The 25,208-nt window shown below is 34.0% G+C and overlaps 1 protein-coding gene across 1 annotated transcript in view; it reads left to right on the forward strand.

The window, feature by feature from the left end:
* Positions 1-25,208, forward strand: part of LOC111706865 (uncharacterized) — a 59,430-nt gene that overhangs the window by 28,222 nt on the left and 6,000 nt on the right. The window contains exons 3-12 of the mRNA XM_023479798.1: positions 1,417-1,560; positions 1,718-1,904; positions 7,735-7,794; positions 9,274-9,397; positions 10,714-10,800; positions 12,733-12,783; positions 13,252-13,399; positions 14,282-14,344; positions 14,640-17,092; positions 18,620-19,263. Of these exons, the coding sequence (XP_023335566.1) occupies positions 1,441-1,560; positions 1,718-1,904; positions 7,735-7,794; positions 9,274-9,397; positions 10,714-10,800; positions 12,733-12,783; positions 13,252-13,399; positions 14,282-14,344; positions 14,640-17,092; positions 18,620-19,263 (3,937 nt within the window). The 5' untranslated portion in view covers positions 1,417-1,440. The remainder of the gene's footprint in view (positions 1-1,416; positions 1,561-1,717; positions 1,905-7,734; positions 7,795-9,273; positions 9,398-10,713; positions 10,801-12,732; positions 12,784-13,251; positions 13,400-14,281; positions 14,345-14,639; positions 17,093-18,619; positions 19,264-25,208) is intronic.

Below are 25,208 nucleotides of genomic sequence, written 5' to 3' on the forward strand. Positions count from 1 at the left end.
GAAATCGATTAAGATTAAAATCTCCGGTTTCCCTTGATTTTCATTGCTTTAAATGGAACCGAGCCCAGATGCCGCAAAATATTACGTAACTTTCAATATAATATATCATATCGTAAATTGTTATAATTTTATTATATAATCATTATTATCATTGTTTTTTTTTATATTTATTGTAGAAATTCATCCCTGAAACACTAGGATAATAATTAAAAGTAATTGCCTGGAAACTGTAGTGCACTGTTTATAATTGCTCTGGTCATTTTTCATAATTTTCAAGACCAGCACAAACATTAATCAAGGGAAAATCTCAACTAAAATATTTAATGATTTTTTGCAAATCCAACCAACCATATAACTCTTTAAAAGATATACATTGAATGTTAAGTTTTTATTGAAACCCCTTGCTAATCCCTATATCTTGCAACCTGATAGTGTAAACCTTTTATGCTTAAAACTATTATTTGATAGAGCAAAATTCATAGTTTGAAATATCAAAGGTCTGCGATATCAGGTCTGCGAGTTTGTGGCAAGAACTCATTTATTTTTTTATAACATTGACAACAATAATATATTAGATGATTTCAAAAAAAATATATACTTGCGGAATATCTTGAAGAATACTGTGTAGAGATAGAAAAGTTGGATTGCACAGATCAATCGCATATTCATCGCATATTAATCGCATATTAATAAGATAGAGTAAAGAGAATCGTGTAGGACCACAGAATAGGAAAAGATGGGTTGCGCGCGTGGGACCATAACGTATAGGAAAGGGTGAATCGCACATAACCAAAAACTATGAGAGGGTGTATCCCACAGAACCACAGTGTAGGGAAAGATGGTCGCGTAGAAACAAATAATATTGAAAGATTAATCGCGTAGAAATATAGAAAAAGAGTATTAATCGCACTGATTCATGAAGTAGTGGAAGATAATCGCGTAGAATTATAGAAAAGAGTATTAATCGAACTAAACCATAGTATACTGGAATAAAGTCGCGTAGAACCAAATAACATTGTAAGATTAATCGCGTAGAACAATAGAAAAGGAATATTAATCGCACAGAACCATGCAAAAAAATGGATCGCATAAAGTAATACAATAAAAAAGGAAAAGATTAATCGCGTAAGATCATGGAAAAGTTGAAAATGGATCGCGTAGAATCATAAAATAGGAAAAAAAATCGCGTACAACCAGAGAATATGTACAGATGAATCGCGAAATACCATTAAATAGGTGAAAATAAATCGCGTAGAACCATGAAATATGTGAAAATGAATTGCGCAAGACCATAGAATAGATAAAAATGAATCGCGTAGAACCGTGGAACCGGGGAAGATGGATCGCGTAAGACCGTGTTCGTGCTAGGAATATCAATTACTGAGATCAGAGAGTCACGCATTAATAATGTTTCAGGAGGAGGAACCCTGGACCTTGGAAATGATGAGAATTTGGGGTAAAAAAGGTGACACACCCCCTGGAGGTGGAGGGAGGTGGGACACTTCTCTTGGAGGACGGAGAGACCCATCAGGGTCTGGTGGAAGATGGGATGGTCCTTCGGTAAGCTTTTTTATTAAGGGATGGAAAGGTCAGATTTATAATAAAAAGTTTTCTTATGTTCAATTTAATAAATATAGCCTGATTTTTTAATCTTATAAAGATTCTTCAAAAAAAAACTCAGTTTGATTCAGTCAGAAAAATCAATACTTTTTTGTAGAATGTATCTGGGGAGGGTAGATCAGGGAGATATAACAAGGGTGGAAGCCTGGACTCCAGGTACTCTAGAACTCCCTCTGTATCCTACTCCCTGAATGCTCCGTACCTACCGGAGTATTCTAATCCATATATAGCTGGGCAACCCTGGCAGGAACCTGCTCAACCAAACCTTCCTCTTCATATCAAAGGTATTTTTTATATTTTTGTATTGCTTTATTTTGATTGAGTTTTTTTGTTCTTGTTCATATTTGTACTTTTTGTTCATATTTTTACTATTGTTTATCGTCTTAATCTTGTTTAGTTCTTACTCATGTTCTTATCCTTACTCTTGTATGTGTTCTTACTCTTGTTAATGTTCTTGGTTTTTGTTAAGATTCTTGCTTCTGTCCAAATTCTTAGTCTTGTTTATATTCTTACTCTTGCTCAGTTCTTACTCTTGTTCAGTTCTTACTATTGTTCTTATTCTTACTCATGTTCATATTCTTATGTTTTTTCATAGTCTTACTCTTGTTTGTGTTTTTACTCTTGTTTGTGTTCTTACTCTTGTTCTTTTTCTTACTCATGATCATATTTTTACTCATGATCATATTTTTACTCTTGTTCATATTCTTTATTTTGTTCATATTCTTACTCTTGTTCAGTTCTTACTCTTGTTCTTATTCTTACTCATATTCATGTTCTTACTTTTTTCATAGACTTACTCTTGTTTGTGTTCTTACTCTTGTTTATGTTCTTAATTTTTGTTAAGATTCTTGCTTCTGTCCAAATTCTTACTCCTGATTTTTGTTAATATTCTTGCTTATGTTCAAATTTTTACTCTTACTTTTGTTCATATTTTTTCTTATTCTTGTTTATATTCTTACTCCTACTTTGATTGTTATACTCGTTCTTGCTCTCGTTCTTGACATAATAAGTGTGTGTGATTTGGGCTGAAATTGATCTAAGGCTAAGAAGGAGAGGGGGGGATGACCTGGAATTTAGTGACCATGATAAATATTTATATTAATATATAATTAATTCTATCAAATTGATTAATGAAACCGCCTGAAACATTCTTAAGACAAGAAAATTAAAAAATCCATTATTGTGCAAAAATAAAGAAAACAATATAGCAGAGAAGCAACATTTTAATATGATGATTACCCGCATTTTATAATTAGTGCGGGGAGTTGAGTCCCTTGCTTAATTTTGCAAGCCAGCCTGAAGCCCCGGGTGATTTGCTAAATTTGAGAATTTGCATAATTCCGGCGAATATTATTATTACAAAAGGTTTACTGAGTGGATACACACATGCCGCGTACACAATTCAAATTCATGAACCACGTGGTACGTGATAAACTGAAGGAGTCGCCATTTTTATCTCAAAGGGACTGTAGACAAAATTTTAAGTGACCCTTTGTTAGTGAGGGGTATGTCCGAAACTCAACGATGCCCTAAAGGATGAATGATAAATTCTTTATTTCTGCTTGAAAATTATTAATCTTTAATTGTGACGTTTCTCCAAAGAGAATAGAATATATATTAGAGGGGAATTTACTAGAAAAAAGTGTAAATCGGCCATTTTGTTGTACTGTTTCCATACTGCAGGTGTACTTCACATATTTATACTATATAACTTTTTGGGCCCTGGAATATCATTTTATAGAAAATCTAAAATTAATATTAAAAAAAACCAAATTATGAAATAGACTGGTTTCATAATTGACCAATGATCATTTCACAAAGACTCTATGCCTTTCACTTTACAAACGATGATTTTCCGTTATAACTATAAATCAAATGATGTTTTTTATTCACCTAATTCATTATAAAGTTTATTGAACAGCTTTAAAAAATTCGAAATTGAAATGGATAGTCTAGGGAACATGCTGTATTAATGTACTCTGCTGCATATAATTTATGAACATTTACATGATTTGTACACTTTGAACTTCCTTTCAGGCTGAAAGGGACTGAAAAAATTCATACCGAGAGATTCTCTAAATTCCCCTCTAATATATATTCTATTTTCTTTGCGTTTCTCTCTTAAAGTTACATGTAGATTTACGTGTCAGAGATAAAGTAGCAAATTATCAGATATTCGTACTTTTCCAGAAAGAAAAACGGGAATATATTTCTCATTGTTGCTGAGATAAAGTTTTAATGGTTGCCGTTGTGAATCGAACACGCCCGTTTATGAATTAAGGGTTACTTGAGATTATACGTTGTTAAGCAACCGAGAGGAGAACGTAATTACATACTTACTTTACATAAAGAGAGGGCTTTATATCTTTTATTCATTATTCATCCGCCACCATTTTATATTAAATATTGTTTAACTACCTTACATAGCCGGTCTGTCCCTTTCAACGAAAGAAAAGGATCTAAACTCCCCTCTGGAAAGACGGCAAAGTGTCGATTTTTGAAACCAACAAATTTTTTAGAATTTAATAGATGTTTGTAGTTGTTTCATTCAAATAATGGTCATAATCAGGGACATGTGATGATACTTAGAAGTTACAGGAAATAAAAAAAAATTAGATTTTCAAAATATTTACATAAAATTATACACAGCAAACTTGATGATGAATTGTTCTAAATGAAGGTTATTTTTTGTACAAAAAAAATCATAATCATTTTCTAAAATTAAACATTTGAACTAAATGTTTCCGTGTTAATATTGTGTGCAAGGATTGATTACATTTTTTGTGACAAATCCATCATTTTACAGAAACATAAACATGTTTTTACCGTATTATATATCCGTGCATTATTTTTATAATGATTTTTCCAACACGCAGAGTTTTCATGTTCAATGAATTTGAATTTTCTATTAGTTCTCAAATATACAAAATTGCATAATTGTATAGAGCATGAAATCAATGCAGTGCTTGCAGTGCTTAGATAACCTTAGACCTTGATCAGTGACAGGGATTGAGAAGATGACAGTTTGCAGATTCTCTTGTATTGTATCAGCTCATGGAACTCATGCTACCACCAACTCATTCTGCATTATCTTTTCATGGTTACATACCCTACCCTATCCCTACCCTATCCCTACCCTATCCCTACCCTATCCCTGACATATCTGTATACTATCCAGTATATCAAGGATACTGGGATGGTTTGAATAGAACTGGTGTCTATCAATCTAATTATCTATCTATCTATAGATCAAGTGCCGAAGTTTCAATCCAATCCTTTATTACCTAAATTATATGCACGAATATATCAAATATGAATTACTATCGAGGTTCTCCAGGTCTTGGGTTGAAGGTGGGCTGGAAGAGAGGTTAAAGGGGGGGAGTAGGGGAAACAAGGGGAAGGTGGTGGGGGGTGAAGGGAGGTGGGTGTGGAAGATCGTGGTGGGTCATTTCCGGAAAATTCCTCAATAGTTTAATATGATATAATTGAGTATAATTGAAGATATTAGGAACCTGGAGCAGATATAACCAGCAGCAGTTCTCAATCAATTTAATCCAACATCAATTGATTTATAATTAACTTTAATCATAACTTTGAGTTCATCATTACACAATACACAATATACATTGATTCATAAATCTTTGGAAGATTTTCTTATAGACCATAAAGTTCATTTTTGTGAACGTAATTTCAAATGACCCTCAATTAAAAAATGGCAATGCTCGATTCACAAGGGTATCTTTAACAGTGTATGTATGAATAATTTTCAATTGTGGTATATTTCTATAAAAGTGACTTGCGCATTTATACTAAAGGAAAACATAGAGAAATTATCAGAATTAAACATTTTAAAACCTCGAAAAACATTTTTTCACATAATTGATCAGATAAAGGTTTCAAGAATAGTGTTGTAAATTGGATATTGACATCTTTACTTGGAGGAGCAAGCTTACAGTTCCGTCATTTGTGCAATAATTGGCAACTTGTGACACACCCTCCCCCTTCCAATTCTGACCTGCCCCTGTGCCGCCCCCTCCCCAGCCCCCCCCCCCTCACCCCTGCATTCTTTTCCACGCCCCTACCATGATTCCTAAGTTTAAAGAATAAGTTGTCGTGTCGTGTTCTGATGATATCTATGAAGGAAACAACGTAAATATACTTGTCAAATAATTCATGATATTCAAGACAAACAAGGCAGTTTTTCAGGCAATATTTCAGGCAGTAGGCCGTCGTAATACTTGGGTACTATGCTGTACGTCAATCTCATCTACTAAATTGAGCTTAATCTAACCTAATCGTTGTTCCATTAGTTTGAGCAAAACAAACTTGATTTATTACAGTTCGGTGAAATTTTATTTAAGTATATATATATATATATATATATATATATATATATATATATATTATCTAAACACTTTGGATTTTATTGGTGTGAGAAAACATAAAAGTAATGTATTGGTAATATATGTATAGCCGGGTTTTTGCACAAATACGTTAATGGGATAGTATACGTTTAATGCATTTTCAATTGTCTCCTTGACAAATTTTCATATTTTCAAGGATTTCTAAAATTTCACCAGATTGTCTAAAAAGATAATTTACAAGAAATTTCACGAAGTATTCTTTTCCAAGTTTTTAATATTTCTAATATTTCAATTTTTTCAATTTTTCTGGGTTTGCTAGATCGAGTAGAAATATTGGTGTGAAGGCACAGTTTCTCCGGATACTATTATTCATTCATAATTCAGGCTTAATGTCCTCCTCTCAGCTCATACACCACAAAAACTGTAATAAGAACAGATACGCAATATACATCATTAGACAATATTTGACATATATATCTAGCTATACTTAACCTACGCTTTACAATTCACAGCTGTGAAGTAAAGAACAGGGATTGCTAACCCTTCTTTTCTTTAGTTCTCAGAATCATTTTTCGAACTAAATATTTGAAGATTCTGAAATCCTTGGGAAACTCTTGCTTTGTAAATAGTCTTTAATGTAATTTCCGTTTGTTTGTTTGTCCGATCATAACTCATGAACCCCTTGACTTTTTTGCCTCAATGTTTGGTTGGGGAACTTGGCAGAACCACAGGAATGTTCTTAGTTTAGGTTTGAGATTTTCTAAGTTGCGTGGGTCCACTTTTATAGGGAAAAATATATAAAATCGTAATTTACGACCAAGTGCGGGTAAACGGCAGGAGTAAATACGAGTACCCTGGGCAACGCTGGGTACTCATGCTGGGATTTACTAATTTGGTAAACAAATCTGGAAGTTAATATAGTAAGGAACAATGAATAGAAGAAATAAAAACTACACAGCAATACGTCTCTGAATTCTCATCCCTGTACATTTTCAATTGTTCCAGCTCATGTTCCAGCTCATGTTTGATAAAACAAACAATTCTTGGTCAAAATTAAAGTTTCATGACTGTTAATTGTTTCTTGTGGAAGTTGATGGTTGTAAATTACTGCTGTTGGATGTTAAACTTTATTGTTATTGCTTTTCATCGGAATTTGATCAAATCTTTGTTTTCGTGTAATGTACACAAAGTCTCAATAAACATTGGATATCCTTGAAACCACATTTTAAAACATTTTTTATTAAAGAAAAATGCAAAATTTTAATAAACATCAGATAAGAAAAGGAATTGAGTCTTTGCCACAAACGCTGATTTTCTAATCACTATGTCTTTGGAACCAAATGTTGCAGACCTTAGATATTTCAAATTATGAATTTTGTTGGATCAAATAATCTGAGTTTGAAATATCAAAGGTTTACAACATCGAGTTCTAAAGATATTGAGGTTTAAATATTTGATCTTGTTCCAAAGAGTCAATTCCTTTGCAAAATATTTAATTTTTTAGATGTTTATTTTGACCTCAACAGTTAGATAAAGGTTAAGTAGATGCATAAATTAAAAAAGTCGTGACTTAATTCCCATTTTTATTGAAACCCTGTATCTGATAAAGCCTTCCATTCATCATCAATTCATATTTAACAAATAAGTTAGCTCCGGTATAAACAAGAAGTCTGAGATTGGTTTTGCTAAACCATGAGTTCTCATGTTCACAAAACTAAGAACAATGAAGACTAATTGAACCTGAGTTTAGAATCTAAATCTGGTCGGGTCCGGAGCAGATCTAGAACCAGAACTAAGGAGGAAAATCCAGGTTTGGAATTTGAATTCGTAAATATAATCTTTATAATAAAACTTTTGAATTTAAATCATTGATTTCAAATTTTAGTCGTTTGTTTTACCTCGCAAACTTACTTATACATAATTGTGGACCTAGAGAAATAGAGAAATACACATTTCAAAATTGCAACGTGATTGCTTCATAGCTCATGTTTGAAAGGAGTAGTTGGCTAAATAATGCTAGATTTTTGCTTGAGAGCGTGTACATCTTGGTTTTCAGTTCTATTTATTGAAATGTCTCAGCTGACAACATTTTTTTAAAGATTCAAAGAATCCTTTTATTTAATCTTTCAATAGAAAACAATCAATTGTATCGTTTAAATAATCAAAATGACAAGTAATGCTAAGAAATAAAAACTTTTATATTGTTAATCTCGAAATCAAGCATTGATCGATCTCCATCTTGTTCAGACCTAGGGATTAATCTAATTCTTTTTTTGATATCTTGTGATGCCCGAACCCTGCAAGTATAACTTTAATTGTGGGAGCAAGCATTTATCCTAAAATTTGAAAGTGCCCGCATTGGATATCGAGATCAAACAATCAGAACAGACTTTTTTTAAAAAGAACATAAATTCTCATGAAATTCTGTACTTTGATCTATATCCAGGTGTCCAAACTACTCTATTTATAGACAATTAAATAATATAGAGTTAACAACGCATCCATTACAAACCTTACTTTTTTCATGGGAGACTGGTTTTTAAACTCAAGCAATTTTGAAACTATCGTTATATAATGTTTAGTTGAGGTAAAACTTGTAAAAATAAACACTCTAATTAATTCTAACACGATGTAATTATGTTCTTTCATTTTAATATAGTGTGCATTGTTCCGTGCACACTGCAGTGCACAGTAAATCTGCAATTTTTAACCAAGACTTAGGCGCGGTCAGATTTTACGTAGAAACTGCATATTTCCATGTGTGCAAAGATCTGGGAATCCGCAGGTTTTATGATCAACGAAACAAATTTCAAGGTTTCAGATAAAAGGCAAAATTTTCATTTATTTTATAGCATTGTTTAGCAACATTAACGAAGGACACACAAACTAACACATATTTATATTTATTAAATTTCGTATTCACAATATTTCAATAATAAAGAAACAAAATATGGAAAATAAGGGGATGGGGGGGTAATTTTCGTAAACTTTAATTTGAACATTCTAAAGTTTTGAAGATTTCTGACACTTGATTTTTAGCTTGGTTTTTCATACAACAATATTTCAATAATACCGCAATCTAAGAAATACCAAATTTCTATCTAACAAAATGTGTTGGAGCACTGCAGCAAAATTCAACTTAGTAGCATTATTCTTCAAATTTTGTTGATTAAAATTTTCATTCATAAAAATTTGAAAACAATTTGAATTTGGCTCCAGAACTCCAACAAATTTTGTTGGATGAAAATTTGACATTTTTTTATTGTTGCAATCCCTGATTATTTTCCAGATAAGAGGATAGGACGTGTTGAGTCTCTAAAGAATCTTATTCTCCATGGTAAGATTCAACCAGACCCAACGGCTCCGGAGATATTCAACTTCCCAACCCACTGTTCCTGCAGACACTCAACCAGGTAAATATCTGAAACCAATAATTACGTTCTTAAAGATTTAATTTCTTACATTAAACTCGCCCCCTCCCCCCCCCGCCCCAAAGCCGACTTCTTTAGTTTAATTTTCTTAAGGATAATTGCAAATAATGAACATTTCCACAAAAGTATATTTTCTCAAATGAACATTTTTCAAGTATAATTTCCTCAACGAAAGCTTTCCTAATAATTAATTCCAAATTAACATTTTTCTAAAAAAATCTCCCCAAACGAATTTTTGATTAAGGATAAGTCTAAAACAGAACATTAAAATTTTCATAAAATGACACAATTTTCTATCTTTTGTTTTCTTTTTTGGTTCTTCCTTTCTTTGTTGATTAGATTGAATAAATCACAAATATTTAAATATATAATTCCATAACTTGCATGTAGGTTTTTATCCCGTAAAAATTGATGCGAAGCATTGTGAATTTCTATTACTCTAGTTTAAATCCCCCGCGGTGTACATGAGCACATGGTTTTGTGGTAAAACTGAAAGTTGAAATGTATGAGGTTAGGGTTGAGTTTACTCTTTTGTATCGACACAACATTAATCTTTACTTTTTGTGGAGTTATGAATTATGAAGGCGGAAAAAGGTTGAACCCGGTCCCTGTAAACCCGGTATTCTAGGTTTATAAATTATTAGATAAATATATAGACACGAGATTAAAACCAGTCAAATAATGTACTTGGTTGGGTAATATTTCAATACAGAAAAGGTTGTTCATTCAATTTTTTCTAGGTCATCCATTTTATTTCTAACCCTTTCATTATTATTATATACAAAACAAGCTAATTATAGAAAAGGACAAGCTAAATATAAAAGGACAAGCTAAATATAAAAACGACAAACTAAATATAAAAAAGGACAACCTAAATATAAAAAGGACAATCTAAATATAAAAGGACGAGCAAAATATAAAAAAGGACAAGCTAAATATTAAAAACTAAATATGAAAAAGGACAAGCTAAATTAAAAAGGACAATCTAAATATAAAAGGACGAGCAAAATATAAAAAAGGACAAGCTAAATATAAAAAGGACAAGCTAAATATAAAAGGACAAGCTAAATATAAAAAGGACAAGCTAAATATAAAAAGGACAAGCTAAATATAAAAAATGACAAACTAAATATGAAAAACGACAAGCTAAATGTATGCGAAATTTCATTTTTTTCTGCTTTCAACTTATCTAGTATTGTCATTCTTTCAGCTGAGTTTCTTAGTTTTCCAATCCAGCTTAAAATATATCTCAAACATCTCATCATCGTCATATTTCATTTCCATATTTTATATTTTAGAAGATCTAAGTCTAGTGAGAGGGTTGGAGAGCGGGCCTGGTATGGTTACCCTATCCATGCTCTACCCTTCCCTCATGAAACCTTCAGGCATAAAACATATGATTGCGCGACATTTGAAATATTTCACATATAAAGTTTATTACTGAACATAAACCTGCCTAACCTGCTGCAACTTTAGAGTTTCCTGCTTTAATCCTTCTCTAGTTTTTGCATCAAAGATAAAAGATTACGCTAGATCGGACAGTGATATTATCCGTATTGTATCATATGTTTACAAAATCTCGTAAACACTGCAGTAAACTAAATTTTTAAAATGGGTAAATGATAGACAGATAAACATTATGATATTCTTTTCCTTAAACGTGTACAATACATTGTGTATTTGGTATTTTTATTGCGCATTTTGTGTTCTGACGACCTGTTTTCCCATCTATTGTACACTTTGCTCTTGACCTGTTGTCCCATCTCTAGTACACTATTATCTTTGGTGAGCACTCTAGGATTGTAAAATATTGCCAACCCTAGGCTTACTAAATATGTGGTATAGATAGCTTCATACCGTATGTAGATATCCTTTTAGATATATTACATTTACCGTTTTAGGTAGCATATTCCTAAGTAGATTTAGAACTTAATATAAATATACATATTCATCTATTTTAAGAACTGATTTTCTTGCAACCAAATTTTGAAAACAGTTCTTGTCCTGCATATGAGTTTGCCCTCACCTTGTTTACAATCTTCGTTAAGGTATTGTTTACAATAAAACTAGTTCCTGCTCTGTACTGATAGATTACAATAAAATGTGAACAAACTCTATCCTCCTATCCTTCGTTCTGATATCACTGAATATTCCCCACTTATGTATTTAAATATTTGAGATGTAAGATAGATATTGTATATTGCAGGGTTGGTTCATGATATCTAGGTATACTTGAATACACGGTATAGATAGGAGGTAAAGATAGATATTGTATACTGCAGGGTTGGTTCATGATATCTAGGAATACTTGAATACACGATATAGATAGGAGGTTCAGATAGATATTGCATATTTCAGTGTTGGNGTTCATGATATCTAGGTATACTTGAATACACGGTATAGATAGGAGGTAAAGATAGATATTGTATACTGCAGGATTGGTTCATGATATCTAGGTATACTTGAATACATGGTATAGATAGGAGGTAAAGATAGATATTGTATACTGCAGGGTTGGTTCATGATATCTAGGAATACTTGAATACACGATATAGATAGGAGGTTCAGATAGATATTGCATATTTCAGTGTTGGTTCATGATATCTGGGTATAATTGAATACACGGCAAGTTTTATCCAGGTTGTGGTCAGCATTAAGATTCAGAGAAACGTTTTACTTAACTTTGAGTCGATACCTTTATATCTTTCCATTCAAATTCAAATTATTGAGAACTTTTATTTCCTCGACATTAGAGCCGCAAGCATAGCGTTACAAATGTATTCATTTTTAAACTGCAATACGGCGGTGGTTTAAAAAATTAACATGTCCAACGCCAGAAAATTGGCATTGAAATATTTCAAAATATTTGAGTTGAGCACGGATTAATGCGCAGTTTTTGCGCGCTTAATTACTAATTAGCGAATTGAGGATTGCCAATTCGTTTGAAGTTTCTTTAAAATCAAGGTTTCATGTCCGGCAGTAATTTATCATTAATCAAGTAATTATTTTTAAACATGCGTCAACTTTAATGGTCGTTGAAATTAATAAACTGATTTGCCCCCTATCATAAACTTACAATCTAGAAAACTATACCGGCAAAGAAACCTGCGCAAAAAGTAAAAATAATTAATTATTAATTAATTATTTAAAAAATGGGTCTAAAGTTGTGTTTTTCTAGAAGTTGTTCTCGTTAAACTATCCTTGAATAAACAAACAAAAATCAAGGAACTTTGTATTCCTTTAAAAATACACATTTGAAGAGTTCACATATTTATTGATTAAAAAAGGGTTCGTATAAAATATGTTTCTCTGCTCAGATTAAAGAGAAGAAACTCATCCTTGGAGAACCTAAACCAGATCTTTTTTAGGAAACCATCCGTACTCTTTATATACCCGGAGAATTACTCGTACCAGCAACTTTCAATTATCTAACCTCCCACCAAATTGTGAAAATTAGGATTTTTTGACAAGAATTATTTTCCAGCTCTTGAAACAAAATACATAACTTTTAAGCTTAACACATATTCATGCGCCCGCATTTTAAGCTTTAAATACTTTTAATTGGATAAATCAGTTAAACTTAAACTGACAACAAGAATGAATATTCATTAAAAAATTTTAACCCTATTTCTCCTTGGTAGGTTTTAGTGTTTCCTTATTCAGACTAACCCCCCCCCCTAAAAATTGATACCCCCTCTCCCTAACTGTGTTTTGGTGTACCCTGAGTAGGATTGATACCCCCTCTCCCTAACTGTGTTTTGGTGTACCCTGAGTAGGATTGATACCCCCTCTCCCTAACTGTGTTTTGGTGTACCCTGAGTAGGATGGATGTACAGGGATGAGACAAGTGATAAACCGAAGGAGAACAGGGTTGTCAAGTTCCACGACGAGGCCCCTGACAGGGGTCGGTCAACTCAAAGGAAGAACGGAAAACCTGAAATTAAATCTAAATCTTTACTCAGAACTTCAACGTCTATTCTTAAGGTAGGGAGTGCATCTAGGTTGCTAAAGTTAAAGTTGTGTTTATGAAACCTAGTTTGCTGGAGTTAAAGTTGTATTTATGAAACCTAGGTTGCTAGAGTCGAAGGTGTCGTCGTGAAACCTAGGTTGCTAGAGTTAAAGTTGTGAAAAAAACCTAGGTTCCTGGAGTTAAAGTTATGTTTAAAAAAACCTAGGTTGCTGGAGTTAAAGTTATGTTTGTGAAACCTAGGTTGCTAGAGTTAATGTTGTGTTTATGAAATCTAGGTTGCTAGAGTTAATGTTGTGTTTATGAAATCTAGGTTGCTGGAGTTGAAGTTGTGCTTGTGAAACCTAGGTTGCTAGAGTTAAAGTTGTGTTAATGAAACCTAGGTTGCTGGAGTTGAAGTTGTGTTTATGAAACCATAGGTTGCTAGAGTCGAAGTTGTCTTCGTGAAACCTAGGTTGCTAGAGTTGAAGTTGTGTTTATGATACCTGGGTTGCTAGAGTTGAAGTTGTGTTTATGAACCCTAGGTTGCTAGATTTAAAGTTGTGTTTATAAAGGAATTGAGTCTTTGCCACAAACTATGACTTTTTAATCCCTATATCTTTGCAAACCAATAATTTATTACCTTTGATGATGAAGTCTATGAATTTCTGTTAGATCAAATAATCTAAGTTTGAAATATCAAAGGTTTACACCATCAGGTTGAGAAGATTTAGGGGATTTGAAAATTTGAGTTGGTTGCAAGAACTCAATTCCTTTGTGAAACAGCTTTATATAAAGTACAAGTTGATACAATATAACTATATTTTGTTTTCATAAAAGTAAATATTTGCATAATTATATTATTTTTTTACAACAAAATTGAAAATATAAAGAGAATAGATAGTAAACCTTTTTTCTAGGAGAGCGGTAATATTTGTCCAGATGAGATGGAGAAGCAAAATCAGCAAACTCAAGAATCTAAGGTTTATTTTTTTATCTTTATAATATCTTCTAGATTTCGTGATTTCATCCTAGCTTTATCTTACACCGATCCTTTTCTTTTCTTGGTCAGTGATCATATCCTAATAAGACCATGACTAAAATATTACACATCCCTCCCCCCTTCTTCCTTTTACACCCCCCTCCCCTCTCTTTTATTACAGCAAAATTGACAAACCGTAACATATTAGATTCTAATCCTAATCCTGAAACTTTTTATTTAGACTTAATAAATCTTCTAAAAGGGTTTTATTTTATTTAATATCAAATTAATTTCAGTCAACAGAATGCAAAAAGAGGGAAAAGAAAAAGAAGAAAACCAAGATAGAGGAAAAGCCTAAAATTGAAACCCCGAGCGTAAATATTGATAGAACTGAGAAACCTTGCCCTCTGAACCTGTCTACGGAGGAGTCTGGATATGAGAGTGATCTAACTAGAAAGAGCGGCTCCGACAAGAGTTCTGACACTAGTATATCAAACTCTCCGGTCTCGAATAGAAGTGTTAAACTTGACTCCGAGGAGAACCTGGAGATCAGAGAGGAATCTGAGCAAAGTGATCTGGAACAGAGAGATCTCAGCTTAGATTCAATCACAACAACAAACGGAGCCATTCCTGAACGAGAAGGTTGCAACATCTCCGGTTTAGATTTTAAACTGGGGATTTATAAGATGCCAGATATTATTGATGCTGAGAGTGAAGAGAACTTGTCTCTACCCCTAGTCGGAGACAAGGACTGTTTGTCTGGGAACATGGAAAGACAGAGCGTATCTTTACTGGATGTGTTTAACAGGACGGATGAGGAGAAGATGGGAACCTGCCTAAGTTTATCAGATGAAGATAAACTATCAGCTGTTTATCAGAAAAATAATCAGGGAATATGTTCGGTTAAAGAAAATAAATCTGAGATGGATTTATTCGTTAAAAATGATTTATCATTAAAAGACAATAGTCTTGCTTTAGATTTAATCTCCGAAAATCCATCCGAAACCAACGAAACATCCTCTGAACATCAATCCCAAGCTAGCGATTCCTCCTCAATACATCCTTCGGAGGAAACCAATTTATCCTCCAGCCTCTGTTGTGATGCTGCGGAGTTGTCCTCCGACAATGCAATCCCTCCAGGAGTTTCATCCAGTGACAATTCATCTCCCTCTACTAGTAATTCCACCACTGATCCAGATTCATCCATCATCCTAATGCAAGCAGATAATTCTTCATCTACAAATATGACACAAGGTTCCAATGATATATCAATATTTTCATCCACTAATCAATCCTCTTGTGTCACCTTCTCTAATCATGAATTATTTATAAACCGAAATATTACAGACAACATAAAAGATGAAATAAAACCAGCAACGAATAAAGATTTCCAGTCCTCGGACTCCATAAAACAATCTCTAGTCAACCAAGAAAGTCAGATCAGATTATTTTCTACTCCGAATACCAATCTAAATCTATCCAACCCTAATCCAGAACCAGTTGAACTTCTGAGTATAGAATCTGTAAGTGATATCTCCGTCCAACCAACCAGCATGTTGTCTAGCCAACCAAAAAGTAATGAATCTGACCAACAGTCTGATGGAAACGAGAATTCTGAGATATCAGTGTCAGCGTTATCCACCGACACTATCAGTGATATAACAAACGAATCAGACCTTTCCGTCCAACTTTTAAATGATGATCTTAAACAGTCACACAGTGAACTATCCTTCCAGCATACCAATGTGAGTTCTGGGCAACTATTTAAAAATCCTGAATGCGTAAAGAGTGCGGAAGCATTAGGTCCTCTGCAGACAAGAGAAGATGACCAAACCAATAACAAAACTGTCAAAGCTGACCTTGAAACTAAATTAAGTGCGCCCGGCGCTAATTCAGAATATTTAAATAATGTTGACGCGGACAACGTTGTTTGTGAAGAGATTGAATCTAAACCTAACGAAGGTGAGTTTGGGGTCTTGGCAAACAAGGAAGAAGAGGTAAATCCTGTGAGTTCCCTTGATACAGGAGAAGATAATAAAGAGAACAAAGAATCCGAGGTCAAGGTTGAGGTTGAAAATATCAATCCTAGGTCTCCGGATCCAACCAAGAATGATGACATGAATTGTACATCCTGTGTTCAATCCTTTGATATTGCACACCTGAGTGAAATTAGCTCTGTCCTGCCGGAGAATCGCCCTGAGCAGGTGAAACCTGTCAAAGAAAGTGAACTCTGCTCACCGGAAGTTCAAGGTGATCAAAATACTGATTCTGGAGTTGATGGATTGGATCAATTCCATCATAATGTCACGAGTCTCAGTGTTGAATGGAATACTAGTCAGTTCCCTGCTACCACCAGATTTAACAATGAAGATGAAAATCTTTCAAACCTTACTCATAAACTCACCCTGCAGAGCGGAGCACAAGGAGAAGTTTCAAACAAATTTATTTCATCCAATAAACTAGGACAAGAGTCCCTTGCTCACAATAAGTCTGCGAGGAGAGTTCGAAGCGGGGACGGAGAACTCTCAAGGTTTGAAGGAGAGGCGGGAGAAACCTCTCTTCCACTTGATTTTGGAGACTCTCTGCCACCAATACTCTCCGGGTTGGTTGATAAACAGTTTAGGATGTGTAGGCTAGTGAAGGAAGCTGGTATGGAGCTAGGAGTTCTTATCACCAAGAAATATAACAAGGATAAGAAAACTACAGGATACATCATTGCATACATTGAACCCAACGGTTTAGTTTACAGGTTGGTTTTATTTAAAAATCAGAAATAAAAACACTTTTAAGATCAATATTTCTTCAAAACAGTAAAAAACATTGTCATATTGTCTAGACAGAACTTAAACTAACACTAAACCCAGGTTTGGACCTAGGAATAACAAAGCAGAGAACCATTGAATAAAAGACAATAAACACTCAGCTTAGCTCAATATATCGGGATGAAATGCAGGTTTTAGATCTCACTTTAGATCACTAGGAAGTGTAAAGATAATTAACTCACCTTTCTCTAATGAAGAAGATGATTTGCAGTCTGGTTTGATGGGAAGAGGTATCGGAAAAGGTTCAAGGATATGTGAGCAAAAACCTGCTTTTCATTCATATATTTATCTTGTAGAATTTATACATATTTATTTCCTGAGTCTAATATGTTGATTAAAACACTTATAGGTTTAATCTTATTTTCTTATTTCAACTCTCTTGATTTCAGTTTGTTTTCTAAGGAATAATTATTTCCACTCCCTCCTCGGAATTGAGTCTTTGCCACAAACTTTGATTTTCTAACATAGAACTTAGATATTTAAAATGGCAAATTCTGTAACTAAAAAGTTTCTAAGTTTGAAGATCTTGTCAAAGGTTTACGCCATCCGTATTCAAAGATTAAGGATCCAAAAATTTGAGTTTGTGGCAAAGTTTCTTTGTTCCGTTTTCTGCACACACTTTGTCTTTTTGTTCCTTCTTCCATTTTTTCAAATTTTTATGTTTACTGCTCACTTCTTCAATACGCTTAGTGCCTTTTAACCGTCCTCTATATGCTCTGTATCCATCTTCTAAACTCCCTGTTTCGTCCTCTCTACTTCTTATATCCTTCCTCTCTACTACTTATATCCGTCCTCTTTACTCCTTGTATCCGTCCTCTTTACTCCTTATATCCGTCCTCTCTACTTCTTATATCCGTCCTCTCTACTCCTTATATCCGTCCTCTCTACTTCTTGTATCCAACCTCTTTACTCCTCGTATCCGACCTCTCTACTTCTTATATTCGTCCTCTTTACTCCTTGTATCCATTCTCTCTACTCCTTATATCCGTCCTCTCTATTCCTTGTATCCAACCTCTCTACTCCTTGTATTCAACCTCTCTACTTCTTATATCCGTCCTCTTTACTCCTTATATCCGTCCTCTTACTCCTTGTATCCGTCCTCTCTACTCCTTATATCCGCCCTCTCTACTCCTTTTATATAATCTTTGTATTGTTTTCTTCCTCACTTTATTCTTTTTCTCTATTCCTTGTTTAGTCCGCTTAACTCTTTTTATCCGCCCTCTACTCGTTTTATCCGTCCTTTCTGCTTGTTGTATCCAACATCTTTTCTTCTCATATCCCCCTCTCTACTCCTTAAATCAGTTCTTTCTACTCCTTTTACCCCCCTCTCTACTTCGTGTATCAGTCCTCTCCACTCCTTATATCCACCACTTTACTCCGTGTATCCTTCCTCTCTACTCCTTATATCCCCCACTCTACCCGTATATCCGTCCTCTCTACTCCGAATATTACAGGGATGGCAGGTTCCAGGTGAATGACGAGATAATCAACGTGAACGGATCTACACTACGGGGTCTGAGTATGGAGCAGGCTAGAAATATTTTAAAGAATACGTCCCGGAATGTGGATATCATCATAGCACGGTCTCCGGATCCAACTAAATCCAAATCCTATGTTCCTAAGCCCCTGAGCAGACGGAAAAGAAGGTTACCTGTGATAGAGCGACCTAAATCTGCGCCTATTGCCGGAGAACTGCACGAAACTTCCGATTCCTCCCAGATCACTGACGAATCAAACTATGTTATTGATGTCTGTGATTTCTCCGGTAGTGAGGGAGCAATAAAAACTGTGATTAAAATCCCGTCCGGAATGTACGAAGGAGGATCAAGGAGCGGTAATTCTAGCCGCAGTGAACGAATCCTGCCTGAAATACCGCGAAGTCCCCTGGGAGTTCAAGAAACAGGAGATGGTGGAGTTCTACCGAAGAAGAGTGTTCAGGTCACGGTGCATACCGTACTTTTCCACAAGGGAGGAGGAGCTAAAGGTCTAGGGTTCAGTGTGGTCGGAGGGAAGGATTCTCCGAGAGGAAATATGGGAATATTCGTTAAATCCATATTTCCAGGAGGACAAGCTGCAGAACTAGGAACACTTAAAGAAGGTAAAAAGGAAAAATATATAAAATAAAAAGTATTTAAGCAGATTAGAACTTTGAAAATTTTCTTACTTACTAAGATTTATGCAAATTGTGACTGTCCTCTTCCACCCTTTTCCCCTTCCCTCCCCCCCCCCTTCCACTCTTCGTTTACAATTTATGTGCTCAAATGTGTTCCATATGATTGAGAAAATACATCCTGAATATTAAGCACACATTGTTTAATGTATCCAACATGCTTCTTATTTCCCTTTTTTCTTTTCTTAGGTTTTTCTTGATTAGAAACTCAGTTTGATAATAGAAAACATGATGAAGAATGGGTGGGGCAGGTCCAGCTTTAAAACTGAAGATATCAAATTAAATTTTCATCCCTCCGCTGGGATTAAGAATTGGTGAATTAAAATGAAATTATTCTACTCAGCAGGATTCATTTTATATTCTTTATATTTCTGTGATAAGCTGCTGATAGCATAAATTATATTTAGCTCCCAGTTCTTTAAATATCTTATAAAATCTTAAATCAAATTTCTCCAATTTCTTCTCTCGTTAAGACTCTTAAATTTCGAATCTTGATAAAAATTTGTTTTCCAGAATTTAGATTCTTAAATTACCATTACAGGGTGTTTTAGTCTTCATTTTGTTTTGATTTAAAAACCTGAAATCTGAGAATTTTTTTTAAATATATCCACCCTTGTCAACAAATTCAAGAAAACACGAAGACGATTACTACTGTGTAGCGAAGTTGACCGCGGAAGATTCACAATACTATAATACTATATCCGCTCCAAATGTGTCTCCTCATGTTCCCCCCCCCCCTTACCGCCTCTACTTGTGGGGAACAGCGTCAGTTAGCTTTAGAACGTCGAGATGTGAACACCTACGATCCTAGGAACTACTAACTCCTTCATACTGCTGCAGATGCCTACTCTAGCAACGAATGCTGCTAATGTCTAAGCCTCCAGATGTCCAAATCCACAAAACAGTCGCATGTCCTGTGGTATGAGAGGCAAATCGTTCCTCCCCACACATGTTACAGACTGCAAACCCTCCAGGACCGTCGCCTAGATGTGAACCCTTTGCTGCCAAGATGCTGACACCTGTGAGCTGACCATCATGAAGCTCCAACTGTTCCATTCCTTTCAACACTAATAATCAATGTTATTTCATTTTCAACCGTTTAGAAACTCCCAATTAAGGGTCAATATTTTTAAACTTTGCTTTTATTTCATTTCATGCTATTATTCAATAAAGTTACCGAATATCCCTGTTGTTCTTTTATTTGTGTCAACATTTAAAAATAACTGAAATTGGGGGGTTACATCTAAATTGGTTGAATTTGTTATTTCTGTTAGATTAAAAATCCTCTTTTAATCCAACCCCTCCCAGGGGCCAATGTCAACAAATTCAAGAAAACACGAAGACGATTACTACTGTGTAGCGAAGTTGACCGCGGAAGATTCACAATACTATAATACTATATCCGCTCCAAATGTGTCTCCTCATGTTCCCCCCCCCCTTACCGCCTCTACTTGTGGGGAACAGCGTCAGTTAGCTTTAGAACGTCGAGATGTGAACACCTCCGATCCTAGGAACTACTAACTCCTTCATACTGCTGCAGATGCCTACTCTAGCAACGAATGCTGCTAATGTCTAAGCCTCCAGATGTCCAAATCCACAAAACAGTCGCATGTCCTGTGGTATGAGAGGCAAATCGTTCCTCCCCACACATGTTACAGACTGCAAACCCTCCAGGACCGTCGCCTAGATGTGAACCCTTTGCTGCCAAGATGCTGACACCTGCAAGCTGACCATCATGAAGCTCCAACTGTTCCATTCCTTTCAACACTAATAATCAATGTTATTTCATTTTCAACCGTTTAGAAACTCCCAATTAAGGGTCAATATTTTTAAACTTTGCTTTTATTTCATTTCATGCTATTATTCAATAAAGTTACCGAATATCCCTGTTGTTCTTTTATTTGTGTCAACAACCCTGTTCTCTTAGTAATGCATTCATGTGTTCAATTTATTTATGTTCTCTGGGTTCAAGATATACAAGAAAACATCAGAATATGTATTGTCAGGGGGGGGGGGTCGGAATAGGAATTGGACTCGATGAACAACCAACATCTATAAATAACTTTTTTTTTGTGCAAATCAAAATTGCCATGTGGAAGCCGCTTAAAAGCGAGAAAAATTCCTTCAAAATACTCAAATTAAAACACCGAATTTAGCAACGTTAAATCATCAAAATCCGTTAATAATTCAAAAAAGGTAAAAATTGTAAAAATTGTTTAGTTTAACAACACAAAAAACAGTTCTGAAACTATTACACAGATACCAGGTTCCTGGTCTTTGATCTCAACTTTGAAACCTTTAAGAATTTTTTTTTAAGTGTTCTTGGATTTCCAATATTTTAACAGTTACGTTTAAAGGTTTACCTTGGTGGGATTGGCAAAATCTTAATCCATTTAAAGGGACTGTAAACGTAATTTCAAGTGACGCTTTATTTTTAGAGTGGCATATCCTATTTAATATGATGTCCTTTAAACCTAGCTTTGTCTGATCAAAATTGATAGAGTTATTCATTTTTTTATCTTAAATTTGATAATTTTTAATTAGAGTTCTAGCTTTGCTAGAGGCTTGCAGATTTATGTAGTAAAAGAGAATTGGAACGAAATATTGAAAACAAATTTTATTTCAATTTTAATTCGATGAAGGACCAAAGGATACGGTTGTGAATCGGTCATTGAAATATTTTAATTTAGGGTCACTTGAAATTATGTCGACAGCGCTTATAATTACCCGTCATAATCTGACCTTTTTCAGTTTTTTTTATCTGCAAAAAATAACATGAGTCCACTTTCATCTAGTTTCAAGTTTGATTGAGTGACACATGTTATGAGTAAGATTACATAGATAGGTGACAAACCAATATCTTTGAGGCAGATTTAATCTCAGGGTATGAAGTTCTACAGGAGACAGGTTCGCTCCCATACCCTCCCCCAGTTTTAAGACCCCCCCCTTGATTTCCCAGATCCTGAGCCCCCCCCCCACACTTGCCTCACTACGGTTTGCTTAGGGCGGAGAAATAGTTATTTTATAATAAGCCATTGTTCTATAGATATTGTAACATGATGAATTGCATGACGCTTACCGCAGTTTGGAAAAGATGACGGCTTTTTCTTTAATAATCGTGTAAACAACCCTCTCAACTTTTACATGCCTGGATATCGGATATCCAGGCAATTAAATATGGTGATATCCAGTAGTTAAACCATATACATAGTTGATATCATGCAGTGTATGTATGGATCTTGAATATTCAGATTGATCCCACATCACATATTTGATAGTCAATTATTGAATATCCAGTTTAGCCTACATATTGAATATCTCTATAGCATAGTACTTCAATATTTTGATATCCAGTGTATGCCAATATCTATGTTGGATATCTATATAGTATAGTACTACAATATATTGATATCCAGTGTACACCTATATTTTTTTGGATATCTCAATAGTATATTACTCCAATGTATTGATATCCATGTGTACCCATATATATCTATATTGGATATCTCTATAGTATAGTGCTCCAATATATTGATATCCATGTATACACCTATATATCTATATTGAATATCTCTACAGTATATTGCTCCAATATATTGATATCCATGTGTACACCTATATATCTATATTGAATATCTCTATAGTATAGTGCTCCAATATATTGATATCCATGTGTACACCTATAATATATATATATATATATATATATATTGAATATCTCTATAGTATAGTGCTCCAATATATTGATATCCATGTGTACACCAATATATATATTGAATATCTCTATAGTATAGTGCTCCAATACATCCATGTTTACACCTAAATACCTATATTGGATATCTCTATAGTATAGTGCTCCAATATATTGATATCCATGTGTACACCTTTATATCTATCTATAATGGATATCTCTATAGTATAGTTCTCCAATATATTGATATCCATGTTTACACCTATATATCTATATTGGATATCTCTATAGTATAGTGCTCCAATATATTAATATCCATGTGTACACCTATATCTATATTGAATATCACAAAAGTATAGTACTCCAATACACTGATATACATGTATACACCAATACATCTATATTGGATATCTCTATAGTATAGTGCTCCAAAATATTGATACCCATGTTTACACCTATATATCTATATTGAATATCTCTATAATATAGTGCTCCAATATATTGATATCCATGTGTACACCTATATATCTATATTGGATATCTCTACAGTATAGTGCTCCAATATATTGATATCCATGTATACACCTATATATCTATATTGAATATCTCTATAGTATAGTGCTCCAATATATTGATATCCATGCATACACCTATATATATATATATATATTGAATATCTCTATAGTATAGTGCTCCAATACATCCATGTTTACACCTAAATATCTATATTGGATATCTCTATAGTATAGTGCTCCAATATATTGATATCCATGTGTACACCTATATACATATATTGGATATCTCTACAGTATAGTGCTCCAATATATTGATATCCATGTGGACACCTATATATCTATATTGAATATCTCTATAGTATAGTGCTCCAATATATTGATATCCATGTGTACACCTATAGATCTATATTGAATATATCTATAGTATAGTGCTCCAATATATAAATATCCATGTATACACCTATATCTATATTGAATATCTCTATAGTAGAGTGCTCCAATATATTGATATCCAAGTGTACACCTAATATTAATATAGAATATCTCTAAAGTATAGTGCTCCAATAAATTGATATCCGTGTGTAAACCTATATATATATATATATTGAATATCTCTATAGTATGGTGCTCCAATATATCCATGTGTACACCTATATATCTATATTGGATATGAATGTCTGCTAGTGCCTGTGGATGATTTATCATGAGTGCGTGGTTAAATCAACCAACCTTGCCTCATAATATTGAGTAACATATTCGAGTCAAACACTAAACGGGGCAAACATACTCTAAATTAATACAGTGATTGCCAGAAAACTCTGGAATAGGAAGACGACTTTATAGCAATGCTAAAGTCTATTTGATGTTGTTAAATAGTTTTACTACACACTTTTTAAATCACTAATCAAATGAAAAGGGTCTGTTTACACTGCACATTTGCTGTGTCTGCATGCTCATTGGACTATTTGAAATCATGCCTTGAGTTTCAAAGTCGTCTTTCTATTTCAGAGTTTTCTGGTTAGCACTGTAAGTAAATTGTGTTATTACCAAGATGTTAAAAATCAATGTAATTAAATAGTAAATCAACTAAAACTAATATAACCATTGATTAAAAAAAATATTACTAATGTCTAAATTAACATTAAAAACGTGTAAAATCTTCAAATGGAAAACCACTTGAATGCACGTGGATCCTTTCAGAATATTGCGAATAAGACATTTTTTATTTTCAATTCACATATTGATTTCAATATTTGAGAAAGTTTAAATTATATCTGATAAGATATCTCAGACTTGATTTCATCTGTTTAGTTTCAAATCCGTGCTCAAGGAAGATTCAGAACTACAATTATGTATTTTATTTTCCCCCATCTTTGTATAATATAATCCAGGTTCAGAGTCAGATCTGGATTCAGAGTCAGGTTTAGACCTGGATTCAGAGTCAGATTCAGATCTGGATTCAGACTCAGATTTAGAAATAGATTCAAATTCAGATCTGGATTCAGATTTAGATTTAGATCCGAAATCTGGATTTAAATAAACGTTTAGATCCATATAAAGATCCAGATCTGATTTAGATCTGGATCCAGGTCTAAATTCATATCTAGATCACGATCTATTTCTAGATCTTGATCTAGATTCACATCCGTATCTAGATCCAGGTTCAT

The sequence above is a fragment of the Eurytemora carolleeae genome, unplaced genomic scaffold (assembly GCF_000591075.1).
Source record: "Eurytemora carolleeae unplaced genomic scaffold, Eaff_2.0 scaffold760, whole genome shotgun sequence".
Lineage (NCBI taxonomy): Eukaryota > Metazoa > Arthropoda > Copepoda > Calanoida > Temoridae > Eurytemora > Eurytemora carolleeae.